Source organism: Pimephales promelas, chromosome 23, assembly GCF_988280905.1.
Source record: "Pimephales promelas chromosome 23, fPimPro1.hap1.1, whole genome shotgun sequence".
NCBI lineage: Eukaryota > Metazoa > Chordata > Actinopteri > Cypriniformes > Leuciscidae > Pimephales > Pimephales promelas.
This window is the reverse complement of record NC_142791.1, coordinates 9,364,668-9,380,132: the sequence shown is the minus strand read 5'-3', so window position 1 is coordinate 9,380,132 and position 15,465 is coordinate 9,364,668. Positions and strand designations below refer to the sequence as shown.

The following is a 15,465-nucleotide window of genomic DNA, read 5'->3' as shown; positions in this document are numbered from 1 at the left end:
TTTATTTTAGATCAAGGCAAAAATAGTTAGAGGAAATTTCATTTAAGATATTGCACAAATTTCCGAGCAGCTAAACATTTTCTGTCCAAGTTTAACAAACACATAGATAGAACAAAAAATTGTCCATTTAGTTTTTTTTTTTTTTTTTTTTTTTCCCAACAAGAAACTACATGTCCTATTTTTTGGCACTGTCAATATACAAAGTGGTTATGGAGGGAAGTTTCTACGTTTATTAATGACAAAGGAATGCAACTTTCTTTTGTTATATGAACATTTAATCTTTGTTTGTTTTTTTCAAATATGAAAAGAGTCTGGAAAATTAAGCATATACTATTAATCTTGTGATTATATTTCTTAAGTTTCATATTCTTCAGTGTATATTTAGTAATCAGATACCTGTTTTTCTGTGGTATTGAAAGAATTAGAAAATTACATGGTTTCTATTAAGGAGAGTACAAACAAAAAAAGCTGTTAAAACCATCCATTAATTGAATACATTTAAGATTTGTAAAATCTATCAAAGTATTGTTTGTTTGGTCTATTATTTAGTTTCGTTTTTACTCACTTTCTTGTATTTTATATTTTTACATTCTTAGGCAATGTTTTTTTATTCTTCTTTTTTTCTGCTCTGTAGGCTACTTATTGTTCAAGCAATTAAAAAAAGAAAAAAAAAAGAAAAAAATCACAACAATTAAAATTGTATTTAAAAAATATAAGTATGTTTGGCATTGTGAAAAAGACCTTCCTTACAACGAATTTTCTCACTTAATATAAAATAGGGTTTCGTCACACTTTTGTCATCAAATCTGTCTGTGAGGTCACCTGATTTCAGCACCGCATGCCTGGACAGCGCCAGCACTGACTGTTGTGCTCTACCTCGGAAATAGTCTCGTTTTTAAGCTTTTACTGTGTAATTCGTTTAAGAGAATAAATATTGCACAGCAACTGGCTTTGAAAAATGATAGACTTTATTTGATTCATTCCTGTCGTCTTTTAATAGAAGAACACAAGCAAAATGCAATGAACAGAAAAATACTCACAGTGTCGCTATTCACCAAGAGTGCAGACTGATGCGTCTCTCCTCCCACACTTAATGTATGCAGTGTGAGCTCTGTCTGGTAGAATAAACGACGCACAAAATGGAGTAACAGTCCGTCGATGCCTAGATAATTATTAGAATATCATCCGTCAAAGATTGTTTACTGTTGGAGAGGTGCCACATCAAATCTTCAAAATGGGATACATACTATCTTCAGGTCCTTTGTTTGAGTTTTTCGTGATTCTCCATCTGTTTCCTCTGAGAATCGTCTGTGCAGACCTGAGCTACAATATTCCGGAAGAAACGAAGCGTCAATATGTGATTGGAAATATAGCCAAGGATCTCAGGATGGAAGTGAAACAATTATCTGCTCGTAAAGCTCGGATAGACACGGAGGACAGCAGCAAACATTATTGTGATATTAATCTGAATACTGGTGATTTTATCGTCGCAGAGACAATAGACCGAGAAGAGCTTTGTGGAACTCAAATTCCCTGCATTCTCAGTTATGAGCTCGTCCTGGAAAACCCTCTTGAGGTGCACCGAATAATTCTGAATATTGAAGATATAAACGATAATGCGCCACAATTTCCAAGTGACCGTTTTAACTTTGAAATTAGAGAATCAGCAGTTAAAGGCCAGCGATTCCGTTTGCATGAGGCACATGATACGGATATCGGTCAAAATGCTATTAATAGCTATTCACTGGAGAAAAATAAAAATTTCATCTTGACTCTACATGATAGTGCAGATGGAGGGAAATACGCAGAACTCGTGTTGGAAAAGGAGCTGGATCGTGAACAGCAGAAGGAGATAGATATGATCCTCACTGCCACTGATGGTGGTTCACCGCAGAGATCTGGAACTGCTGTCATACACATCACTGTTCTAGATGCCAATGATAATGTCCCAGTATTTAGTCAGTCTGTTTATAAGGTCACTCTGGCTGAAAATACACCTTCAGGAACAGAAATAATCAGAGTGAGCGCCACTGATGCTGATGAAGGTCCAAACGGGGAAGTGACTTATGAATTCAGCAGAATTTCAGACAAAATTGCTAAATTATTTTCAATTGATACGACAACTGGACAAATTGTGGTGACTGGAGAAATTGATTATGAAAAAGACAAAAAGTATGACATGGGAATTCATGCCCAAGATTCCTTTGGATTAGCATCAACTGCTAAAGTTATCATTGATATAACTGATGTTAATGATAATCCACCTAGAATCATCCTTAAATCTTTAAATAACCTGATACCTGAAAACTCTGATCCAGGCACTGAAGTGGGAATCATTAACGTTCAAGACAAAGACTCAGGAGAAAACCGGCAGATTCGTTGCTCTGTTCAGCAAAATGTTCCTTTCAAACTGAACCCATCTGTTAAACACTATTTCTCTCTAGTAACTACAACAGCTCTAGACCGAGAGAAACAATCTGATTACAACATTACCATCACAGCCACAGATGGAGGATCTCCACCATTATCCACATCCATGACAATTCATTTATTTGTTTCAGATGTGAATGACAATCCTCCTGTATTTGAGCAGCAGACATACAGTGCTTATATAAGTGAAAATAACAAACCAGGCACTTCTGTTTGTTCTGTCAGTGCAAATGACCCAGATTGGAGACAGAACGGGACTGTCCTGTACTCTCTGGTACCCAGTGAAGTCAATGGGGTCCCAGTGTCCTCATTTCTGTCTGTTAATGGAGATACAGGGGTGATTCATGCTGTAAGATCATTTGACTATGAGCATTTCAGAAACTTCAGTGTCAAAGTTGTCGCCAGAGACAATGGTTCTCCTCCGCTCAGCAGTAACGTGACTGTGAAAGTCTTCATAACAGATGAGAATGATAACTCTCCTCAGATATTATACCCTGTTCCAGATGGAAAGTCTTTAATGACTGAAATGGTCCCTAAAGCGACTCTCTCGGGCTCTCTGGTCTCCAAGGTGATCGCTGTAGATGCTGACTCTGGACAGAACGCATGGCTGTCCTATCAGATCTTGAAATCTACTGATCCGGGACTTTTCTCCATTGGTCTCCATAGTGGAGAGATCAAAACACAACGAGACATTTCTGAATCTGACAATATGAAGCAGAACCTTGTTATTTCAGTGAAGGATAACGGGCAGCCCTCTCTGTCTACAACCTGCTCTGTGAATTTACTCATTTCTGACAACCTTTCTGAAGTTCCTGAACTTAAAGAAATGACTTATGAGGACAACAACTCTAAATTAACATCATACTTGATCATTGCATTAGTGTCCGTGTGCACCTTCTTCCTGACGTTCATCATACTGATGTTGGCAGTGAAGTTTTGTCACAGGAGAAAGCCCAGACTGTTGTTTGATGGAGCAGTTGCTGTTCCCAGCGCATATATGCCTCCCAACTATGCAGAGGTGGATGGAGCAGGAACTCTCCGCAGCTCTTACAACTATGACGCGTATCTAACTACAGGCTCGCACACAAGTGACTTCAAGTTTGTGAGATCGTATAATGAAAACACGCTTCCTGCTGGTGGGACTCTAACAAAGGAAGACAATATTCAGTTTGTCTCGAGCATGATTACACTAGATGTTACAGGAATTGAAGATGAGGTAAGAGCAGCTTCATTCTTTTCGAGCTTTTTTATTTATTTATTTTTTATTTTATGTCGTCTCCGCGGAATTTTTTTTATTGACTGCCTATTTGCATTAATGTCGTGTACTTTATTAGGGCGGTTCCTCTTTAAAAATGTAAAACTGTTTTGTGAAATATATTAGACCTCACTCTGTATTACATAAAAAATTATATAATTTCTTAAATATATCGTCTTTCTTATTTTAATAATGAAGGCTATTTTAAAATATTTAGATCACTAGGTCGCGAATTTCTGATATCATAAATTTATACTTTATGCACACCTTTACCAATTATTGAACGCTGCATTAATCAGTTATAAAAAATTTTATATTTTTATAGAAAATTATCTGTATATATGTTTTTCCTATTTTTTTTTTCATTAATGTAAATGTGGTCTTTTTTGATTAGAAAAAAAATAACATGACATTGGCTACTAAACTTTTATTTTTGATCTCTGCTAAATTTAAGATCTGTTACCTTTTTTAAGTTTAAAAACCAAGCTTGGTTTTTTGGTAAGTTTTCGTGAAGATGGTCTATAAGTTTTTGAAATGATTTTGAAGCCGATCGTAACCTACACTGGAGTCTACATGTACGTTAAACCTGGTTTCAGCACCACATGCCTGGACAGCGATAACACTCCCTTTTGTACTTTTCCTCTGAATGCGAGACCTTTTTTTTTGGGTAATTTCCAAATTATTGCCTTCTATATAATTATGTAAATTATTATTTTACAATAATACGCGATGGCAAACACACTTCACTTGGTTGATCCCTGTTATCATTTCATACATGGAAGATGCAATGAACAGAAAAATACTCACAGTGTCGCTATTAACCAAGAGTGCAGACTGATGCGTCTCTCCACCCACACTTAATGTATGCAGTGTGAGCTCTGTCTGGTAGAATACACGTCGCAGAAAATGGAGTAACAGTCCGTCGACGCCGATTGAATTATTAGAATATCATCCGTAAAAGATTTTTTTCAGTTTTGGGCAGCTGCAACATCAAACCTTCACAAATGGAATACAGATTAATTTTAGTTCCTTTCTTTGGGGTTTTCATCGCTATCCTTCTGTTTCCTCTGGGAATCGTCTGTGCAGATCTGAGCTACAATATTCCGGAAGAAACAAAGCGCCAGTATGTGATTGGAAATATAGCCAAGGATCTCAGGATGGAAGTGAAACAATTATCTGCTCGTAAAGCTCGGATAGACACGGAGGACAGCAGCAAACGGTATTGTGATATTAATATGAATACTGGTGATTTAATCGTCGCAGAGACAATAGATCGAGAAGAGCTTTGTGGTTCTCGAATGTCCTGCATTCTCAGTTATGAGATCGTCCTGGAAAACCCTCTTGAAGTGCACCGTATAATTCTGAAAATCCAGGATATAAATGACAATGCGCCACGATTTACAAATGAGCGTATCAATTTTGAAATTAGAGAATCAGCAGTTAAAGGCCAGCGATTCCGTTTGACTGAAGCTCATGACACGGATATCGGTCAAAATGCTATTAATAGCTATTCTCTGGAGAAAAATAACAATTTCATCTTGACCCTGCATGATAGTGCAGATGGAGGTAAATACGCAGAACTCATGTTGGAAAAGGAGCTGGATCGTGAACAGCAGAAGGAGATAGATATGATCCTAATTGCCACTGATGGTGGTTCACCGCAGAGATCTGGAACTGCTGTCATACACATCACTGTTCTAGATGCCAATGATAATGTCCCAGTATTTAGTCAGTCAGTTTATAAGGTCACTCTGGCTGAAAATACACCTTCAGGAACAGAAATAATCAGAGTGAGTGCCACTGATGCTGATGAAGGTCCAAACGGGGAAGTGACCTATGAATTCAACAGAGTATCAGATAAAACTGCAAGATTGTTTTCTATTGATAAAACAACAGGACAAATTTTGGTGATTGGAGAAATTGATTATGAAAATGAAAGGAACTATGAAGTTGGAATTCAAGCCAAAGATGCCTTTGGATTGGTATCGACTGCTAAAGTTATCATTGATATAACTGATGTTAACGATAATCCACCAAGAATCCTCCTTAAATCATTGAATAACCCAATACCTGAAAACTCTGATCCAGGCACTGAAGTGGGAATCATTAACGTTCAAGACAAAGACTCAGGAGAAAACCGACAGATTCGTTGCTCTGTTCAGCAAAATGTTCCTTTCAAACTGAACCCATCTGTTAAAAACTATTTCTCTCTAGTAACTACAAAAGCTCTAGACCGAGAGAAAGAATCTGATTACAACATTACCATCACAGCCACAGATGGAGGATCTCCACCATTATCCACATCCATGACAATTCATTTATTTGTCTCAGATGTGAATGACAATCCTCCTGTATTTGAGCAGCAGACATACAGTGCTTATATAAGTGAAAATAACAAACCAGGCACTTCTGTTTGTTCTGTCAGTGCAAATGACCCAGACTGGAGACAGAACGGGACTGTACTATACTCTCTGGTACCCAGTGAAGTCAATGGGGTCCCAGTGTCCTCATTTCTGTCTGTTAATGGAGATACAGGGGTGATTCATGCTGTAAGATCATTTGACTATGAGCAGTTCAGAAACTTCAGTGTCAAAATTGTTGCCAGAGACAATGGTTCTCCTCCGCTCAGCAGTAACGTGACTGTGAAAGTCTTCATAACAGATGAGAATGATAACTCTCCTCAGATATTATACCCTGTTCCAGATGGAAAGTCTTTAATGACTGAAATGGTCCCTAAAGCGACTCTCTCGGGCTCTCTGGTCTCCAAGGTGATTGCTGTAGATGCTGACTCTGGACAGAACGCATGGCTGTCCTATCAGATCTTGAAATCTACTGATCCTAAACTTTTCTCCATTGGTCTCCATAGTGGAGAGATCAAAACACAACGAGACATTTCTGAATCTGACAATATGAAGCAGAACCTTGTTATTTCAGTGAAGGATAACGGGCAGCCCTCTCTGTCTACAACCTGTGCCGTGAATTTACTCATTTCTGACAACCTTTCTGAAGTTCCTGAACTTAAAGATATGACTTATGAGGACAACAACTCTAAATTAACATCATACTTGATCATTGCATTAGTGTCCGTGTGCACCTTCTTCCTGACGTTCATCATACTGATGTTGGCAGTGAAGTTTTGTCACAGGAGAAAGCCCAGACTGTTGTTTGATGGAGCAGTTGCTGTTCCCAGCGCATATCTGCCTCCCAACTATGCAGAGGTGGATGGAGCAGGAACTCTCCGCAGCTCTTACAACTATGACACGTATCTAACTACAGGCTCGCGCACAAGTGACTTCAAGTTCATCACATCTTACAATGATAACACTGTCCCTTTCTCTGAAACTTTGTGTGACACAAATGCAACAGACACATGTAGTAACACCACTGGTAAAGGACTAAGCTACCCCACTCTGGTAAATAAATAATTTGATTAGTTTTAACTTCACGTTTTTATTTCTTTATTTTATTCAAATTTTTCTTGAAGTGTGTGTGTGTGAGTATGAAGGTCGCTACCCCTTCATTTTCTTGGTTTGAGTTCGGTAAAAGCATTTATGAGATACAAAGTTCTGATCTGTGTTTTTAGCTTTACGCACTGGGAAAAAATATTTAATTGGTTCAACTTAAAAAAAATACTTCATGAGGACTACAATAACTGTTTTTTTTAATATAATTTTCAAAATTTAATTTTATTCAACTGATTTTAACCAACCTAAAAAAAAAACAAGACTTTACTGAAGCATAACTCCCAATAGATATAACCTGATTTCTCCAGCAAGGTAAAATTACTTAATAAGTTTGATAACATCTTTTTGTTTATTTAAATAATAATAATAATAAAAATAAAAATAATAATAACTATCAATAAGCACAATGTATGAAATGAACTACTGAGTAAAGACGGATATCAGTCTGTCTGACTGACTGACCATAGAACATAGTACCCACTGCCTAAGCACAATGGTAACCACACGATTCAGTAACAGAAACAACTCTAAATGTTGAACATAACTATTAACATAATCTACCACCATCTTTTCACTTTACTGAAAAACACAAAAATAACACTGGCACTGCATGCTGGGAACTGCACTTGCACTTCCCTGGGCTGCATTTCTTAAAAGCATTTTAAGCCTGAATAGATCCTAGAGCTTTTGCCAATGGTCTTTGTAATATCACAACTTTCTCTAGCCTCATAGCATGATTGCCTCAGTCATATTTCAATGTCTTTGGAAAACAAAAAACAAAAATGACTTAGGCAATTATGCCATGAGGCTAACAATATGGTGTTTGCCTGAGAAATGCAGCCCTGGGCAGTGGATGCTTTGCAAGGGACTGTGAATTTTGGAGAGTAAATTAGGGATTAAGTGTTATTTCATTTGTTTTTCAGGAAAGATGTTACGTTAATGTTTAATGTTGGACATTTAGAGGAGCCTCTGTTATTGAATTTTTTGGTTACCATTGTGCTGAAGAGTAGCGCTGTCGATTGCGATTGTAATTTAATGTCTTTCATAACCCCAAATCACATTTTCTCACTGAAGCAAAATTTGAATATCAGCCAGACACAGGTGCACATGTGTCAAACGTGAGCTTTAATGAAAATTGTATTTTGGGTCACTGTAACTCAATTAAGTTAAAACACAAATTTCTTGATTTATGTTACATTAAACCAATTGAAGGTTACAACAACAAAAATTGAATTTGTAGGTTGAATCAGGTATTAATACCTCCTTAAAGCAACAACTGCACATTCACTTTTTAGAGTGCAGTCAACAACAATCTCTCTCAGTTATAGTCATTTAAGGTTTTCTGTCATGTTTATCTAATGATGTCAAACTGCACATGTGTATTAATTCATCTGTAAATGTATGTTAATTGTAAGAAAGTGTCTGAAAAAAATGTAAACCTTATTGTACTGTACTGTGGGTGTCACAAACAAGTAAATGTCAAGTAAATTTAAAATTCTAAGACAAAGTAATAAAAGTTTTTGTCACTCTACTCAATTTGCTCTCTACTTTCTTAACAAGAAAAAAAATATGATTAATATTATAATTATTATAATTATGTATAATATAGCTCGATGCTTAAATTAAAAAAAAAAGAAAAGTAAAAGTAAAAGTATGGTTAGGCCTACCATTGATTGTGTTCAACCTTATATTGAAGTTTTTTTTTATTTATTTATTTTTATTATTATTATTATTACCCATGCAGCTTTAATGGTTTGAAGGTTTAATGTAAACAGCCCTAACTTGTTTAATCTCATTTTTGTCTTTCATGCTATCCTCTGTGAACCGATACTGGATTTTCTTCTATAGGTAAGAAAAACTTTTTTTTTTACTCTAATTTAACTGAGATGCATGCTTTTGATGGGTGATTGCATTATTATGTTTAATAGAGACTGAAAAACTTGAACAATTGACCATAAACATATTCACTTGTACAACCGGGTACAACCTGTTGATACTATTCCAGTTTTTGTTCTACCTTTCATTTCAATGAGAGTCTGAGAGTGGAACGTTGTGTTCTGTATTGAATTCGATGGGTGCTGTTCATTCCGAGGGTGCTGAAATGCTCAACGGTTTCATCCAGTTGCCTGTTATACTGTGTTGTGTTGGTTACTGATTGAATAGCCTGTGACCCAGTCCCATATCAACATGAATCAGTTACATATACTACTACTAATAATAACATTGTAATATTATTATTATTATACTGATGTTTTACATTTGGTTGCAGCCGCAGTGAGGCTAGGTCTTGTATTTGCGACTTTAAAGCTCTGAGTGCCGCTGTTGATTAACATGTGAGAAGAGAGAGCCTCTCTCTGTATAGTCTGTATTGCCAGTCCCTTACTGGCTCGGTTGGACATATGCAGCGTTTCTTCGACGGAAAGAACATGAATGCGTTATTTTGGATTTAAGGATATTTTTGTGTGTGAGTGTGTTTGATCCCACTTTTTTTTGACCACACAGTTTATCAAGATGGCTTTCTGTTGCTTATTAAGTATTTCAGACGGTATGTGGATGGTTTTTACGCATTCAAAATGGCAGGTTGTGTTTTTCATTCTTTGCTTTAGCGGAATGGACGTCGTAAATTGCAATGTGAGATATTCCATCCCGGAGGAAATGCCAGAGGGATCATTCGTAGGCAACATCGCTAAGGATCTGGGGATAGAGATAAGTAGACTCATATCTGGAAAAGCTCGTGTCGTAACAAAGGGTGGACGACAATATGTCGATCTGAGCAGAGACAAAGGAACTCTAGTGGTTAAAGAAAGGATAGATCGAGAGGAGCTCTGTAAGCAAACGACGCCTTGCAGCTTCAGTTTTGATCTTGTCGTTGAAAACCCTATCCAGCTACACAGAGTCACTGTTGAGGTGCAAGATATAAACGATAATGCCCCGTTATTTCCGAAAGAAAATGTTAAGCTGGAAATAAGCGAAAATGCGATTTCTGGAACTAGGTTCCCTTTGGATAGCGCTATAGATACAGATGTCAGTCTAAATAGTATACAGAGCTATAAACTACATCCAGCTGATAGTTTTAAACTGGAGGTGCATAGTCAGACCGATGGGAACAAATACATTGAGATGGTTTTACAGCGAGAACTAGATCGAGAGGAGCGCGATGAGATTAATTTGGTTCTTGTAGCAGCTGATGGTGGATCACCTCAAAAATCAGGCACTGTAAAAATTCACATTACTGTTCTGGATGTTAATGATAATCCCCCAGTGTGTAAACAGCCCGTATTTAAAACTGAAGTAAGGGAAGAGTCACCAGCTGGTACTGTTATTGGTTCTGTTAGTGCTGCTGATGCTGACGAAGGTGCAAATGGCCATGTTTCCTATTCCTTCGCTGTAGTTAGCAAAGAAGCGAGGGAACTTTTTGAGATAAACACAGATACAGGTGAGATTACAATTCTTGGTCATTTAGATTATGAATCTCAAAATAGTTATCAGTTAAACATTAAAGCAAAAGATAAAGGGGGTCTCGCAGATACTTGCAAATTTGTCATAGATGTAATTGATGAAAATGACAACTCTCCCACCATTCAGCTTATGTCCTTCTCAAACACCCTTCCTGAAAATTCCCCACTGGGAACAACTGTTGCAGTCATTAACGTAGAGGACGCGGATTCGGGAAAAAACGGCCTTGTTCATTGCTCTCTAAATCAAAACATACCGTTTAAAATTGAGTCATCTCTCACAGACTATTATAGTTTAATTACTGATGATATGCTTGATCGAGAAAGTTTTGCTGAATATAACATATCGATCTTGGTATCAGACCAAGGAAGTCCAGCGCGACACCACGCAAACAAAACACTGACGGTAAAAATATCCGATGTCAATGACAACCCGCCTATTTTCGATTCTGACGAATATAAAACATTTGTTGGTGAAAATAATTCACCTGGTTTGACTATACTGACTGTTAAAGCAAAAGATGCTGACTGGGGTCCCAACGCGCAATTGTCCTACTTCCTGAAGGATGAACACATGCGTGGTGTGCCGCTAAGTTCTCTCGTGTCTGTGGATTCACTTACTGGAACTATTCGTGCAGTGAAATCATTTGATTTTGAACAGTTAAAATCATTTTCCTTTAACGTGACTGCTCGAGATGGAGGATCCCCGCCCTTGAGCTCTGAAGTGACAATAAATATTAATATTCAAGACCAGAATGACAACGCTCCTCAGGTTCTCTATCCAGTCCAGACTGGCGGTTCAGTGGTGGCTGAGATTGTGCCTCGCGCTGCAGATGTTGGATATCTCGTCACTAAAGTGGTGGCTGTTGATGTGGACTCTGGACAGAATGCCTGGCTCTCCTATAAACTACAGAAAGCTACAGACAGAGCGCTGTTTGAAGTGGGTTTACAGAATGGAGAAATAAGAACTGTGCGACAAGTAACTGATAAAGATGCTGTCAAACAGAAACTCACTGTTGTTGTGGAGGATAACGGACAGCCCTCTCGCTCAGCTGTGGTCTCCATTAACGTGGCCGTGGCTGATAGTTTTCCTGAAGTGCTGTCAGAGTTCACAGACTTTACGCACGAAAAACAATATAACGACCACCTGACTTTTTATTTAGTTCTCGCACTGGCCGCTGTTTCTTTCCTCTTTATCACTTGTGTGGTTGTGATAATATCAGTAAAGATCTACAGATGGAGACAATCTCGCTTCGTCTATCAGTCCAATCTGCCTGTTATTCCGTACTATCCACCGCATTACGCAGACACAGGAGTCACTGGAACTCTGCCGCACGGGTATAATTATGAAGTTTGCATGACGACTGACTCGAGGAAGAGTGACTGTAAGTTTTCTACACTCGGTGGACAGAGTGTGTTAGTGGTGGACCCGAGTTTCACTGAGACGATGCAGCGCGCAATAAAGGAAACAGACTTCGCAGAAGATCCTGACAGTCTGAAAATGGTAAGAACAAATGCAATTAATTGCAATGCAATACTATTAGCCCTGAAGAAAATAAATTAACAATAAACAATATTATATTGGTTAACCAATATGAACCGATAATAATAAATGCTGTATTGGTCGTTATTAGTTAATGAAAGGAAGTTTTTAAATGTATTTGTAAAATACTCATATTATATCTTTGTTGAGATCAATGCTCTGGGACATTATATATATTTTAATGGTGTCGTTTCTCGTTCTCAACTCTAAGGGCCGCTGTTGATTTGTAGAAAAGCATGTAGGTGATATCCTGTGATTGGTGGAGCTGTGCTGATGCTGCTTAGGAGATTGTGAAGGAGACGAAAGAGAGTCGAGGAAGAGACACATTCACTGACTAACAGCAACCGAGCTGGGTTACTTTGTGGATATTGCAATTTATAAGCTTTGAATACATTTTTTTTTATTGAACATATAAAATGATTGTAATTACATTGAGTAGAATAATTAATTTTTACCAGTCTCGAAGCCAAATATCGGACCGTGTTTTCCTATGGAGGGTTTTATTCATGATGGCCGCTTGCTTGATCTCAAACACAAACGCACAGATTCGTTACTCAGTTCCAGAGGAAATGAAGAAAGGATCTCTTATCGGGAATATAGCTCATGATCTTGGTCTGGATGCTCAAAGACTGCGCTCGGGTCGGGCTCGTATCGTGTCTGGCGACAGCACTGAATACGTAGAGCTGAAAACAGACAAAGGGATTTTGGTTGTGAAGGAGAGAATTGACCGAGAGCAGCTTTGCGCTGAAACCACTCCGTGCAGCTTCACGTTTGAAATAATTCTTGATAATCCAATGGAGCTACATCACGTCACGGTAGAAATATTGGATGTAAACGATCACTCTCCAACATTTGCTAAGACTGAAATTAATCTTGAAATAAGTGAATCGGCCGTGCCCGGAGCTCTGTTTTTACTGGGAGGCGCAGATGACCCTGATGTAGGTCTAAACGCACTACAACATTATACTTTGTCACCTAATGATAAATTTATTCTTAAAGAACAATCTCGGCCCGATGGAGTCAAATATGCTGAAATGGTGCTTCAGAAACCTCTAGACAGAGAGCAGCATCCAAGACTGTCTCTCATTCTCACAGCGGTCGACGGAGGAAACCCTCAAAGATCTGGTAATATGAAAATAGAAATCACTGTACTAGATGCAAATGATAACGCACCAGTGTTCAACCAGTCAATTTACAGAGCAACAGTAAAAGAAAATTCACCTAAAGGAACCTATATTACAATTGTTAATGCTAGTGATGCAGACAGTGGTGCAAATAGTTTGATTTCATATAGTTTTGCTAATTTTAAAGGTAACATAAATGACATTTTTAAAATCGATGAAAAAACCGGTGTTATAATACTAACTGGGCTTATTGATTATGAAAAAGCAAAAAAATACGAAATTGATATCGAAGCAAAAGACCAAGGCGGTTTAGGGAACTCTGCTAAAGTCATAGTTGACTTAATTGATGTTAATGATAATGCACCAGTTATCAGTGTTATGTCATTTTCAAGTCCAGTTACTGAAGACGCAACTGTTGGAACCACTATAGCTATTTTCAGTGTCAAAGATCTAGATGCAGGAGACAATGGACACGTTGACTGTACAATTGATAGAAACACACCATTCAAACTTCAGTCTTCACTGCGGAATTATTACACTTTAGTGACTGACGCTGCTTTAGATCGTGAACGTGTGGTCGAATATAACATCACAATCACAGCTACAGATTCAGGGTCTCCTGCGCTTTCCAGTCAGAAAACTTTAAATCTGAAAGTATCAGATGTTAATGACAATCCGCCCAGGTTTCATAAGACTGTTTACACTGCATTTCTTACTGAAAATAATTCACCTGGTTTATCCATATTTACTCTGAGTGCTCAAGATGATGACTGGAACCAGAATGCTCGTATTTCGTATCTTCTGGATGAAACTACAGTGGGTGGATCCCCTGTTTCCTCTTTTATATCAGTAAATGCTGACAGTGGAGTGGTACACGCGCTGCGCGGTTTTGACTATGAGCAAATGAAAAGTGTTAGTGTCTGTGTGAAAGCACAAGATGGAGGCTCTCCACCCCTCAGTACTAATGTGACTTTGGACATTATAATCCAAGATCAGAATGACAACGCTCCTCAGGTTCTGTATCCAGTCCAGACTGGCGGTTCAGTGGTGGCTGAGATTGTGCCTCGTGCTGCAGATGTTGGATATCTCGTCACTAAAGTGGTGGCTGTTGATGTGGACTCTGGACAGAATGCCTGGCTCTCCTATAAACTCCAGAAAGCTACAGACAGAGCGCTGTTTGAAGTGGGTTTACAGAATGGAGAAATAAGAACTGTGCGACAAGTGACTGATAAAGATGCTGTCAAACAGAAACTCACTGTTGTTGTGGAGGATAACGGACAGCCCTCTCGCTCAGCTGTGGTCTCCATTAACGTGGCTGTGGCTGATAGTTTTCCTGAAGTGCTGTCAGAGTTCACAGACTTTACGCACGAAAAACAATATAACGAAAACCTGACTTTTTATTTAGTTCTCGCACTGGCCGCTGTTTCTTTCCTCTTTATCACTTGTGTGGTTGTGATAATATCAGTAAAGATCTACAGATGGAGACAATCTCGCTTCGTCTATCAGTCCAATCTGCCTGTTATTCCGTACTATCCACCGCATTACGCAGACACAGGAGTCACTGGAACTCTGCCGCACGGGTATAATTATGAAGTGTGCATGACGACTGACTCGAGGAAGAGTGACTGTAAGTTTTCTACACTCGGTGGACAGAGTGTATTAGTGGTGGACCCGAGTTTCACTGAGACGATGCAGCGCGCAATCCAGGAAAATAACTTCATAGAAGAAAACAGTCATTCTGAATTGGTAAGATAAAGCCCTTTTTAAATACTTTTCTCATAAATTGTTTGTTCTCTAATGGTGTATTTGGTGGTATATCGCTTAAAGGGTACTGCAAAAAATGCGAAACAATATGCTATTCGTTTATGACGGCACGGACAGTTTTCAGCACCACTGGACAGCGCCAAACGCAGTAATTGTTTTACCTTCTTTTGACTTCAGTCATTTAATTTTAAAATCATTTTACAACAAATTATTATTATTATTATTATTATTATTATTATTATTATTTGAGTTTAGTCAAATAGTCTTACAACAAAACAAATAATAATAATAATTTAAATAAATTTTTATTTTCACAAATCACTTGTGCTCTGCTCTTCTGTGATGCATCAGAAACAAATGAATGCAATTCAAAGATAAGGCTCGTAGGGCCGCTGTTGATCAACGCAGCGCAGTCTTTCTCATCCCTACC

General features: G+C 38.1%; 1 protein-coding gene and 1 long non-coding RNA gene across 11 annotated transcripts in view; one reads left to right on the top strand and one right to left on the bottom strand.

Annotated features, from left to right (window-relative positions):
- Positions 1 to 15,465, bottom strand: part of LOC148969395 (uncharacterized) — a 154,976-nt gene that overhangs the window by 54,631 nt on the left and 84,880 nt on the right. The window lies entirely within an intron of this gene.
- Positions 1 to 15,465, top strand: part of LOC120482043 (protocadherin gamma-C5) — an 84,975-nt gene that overhangs the window by 2,973 nt on the left and 66,537 nt on the right. For 2 of the 10 annotated variants that reach the window (XM_039675993.2, XM_039675981.2), the window contains exon 1: positions 1,104 to 3,646. The exons of 2 other annotated variants lie outside the window; for them this stretch is intronic. In XM_039675993.2, coding sequence (XP_039531927.2) covers positions 1,235 to 3,646 — 2,412 coding nt within the window. In that variant the 5' untranslated portion in view covers positions 1,104 to 1,234. Of the gene's footprint in view, positions 1 to 1,103; positions 3,647 to 4,559; positions 7,099 to 9,521; positions 12,109 to 12,431; positions 15,018 to 15,465 lie in introns of those variants that run through there. 6 more of the 10 variants (XM_039675982.2, XM_039675995.2, XM_039675976.2 and 3 more) reach the window with 6 other exon arrangements.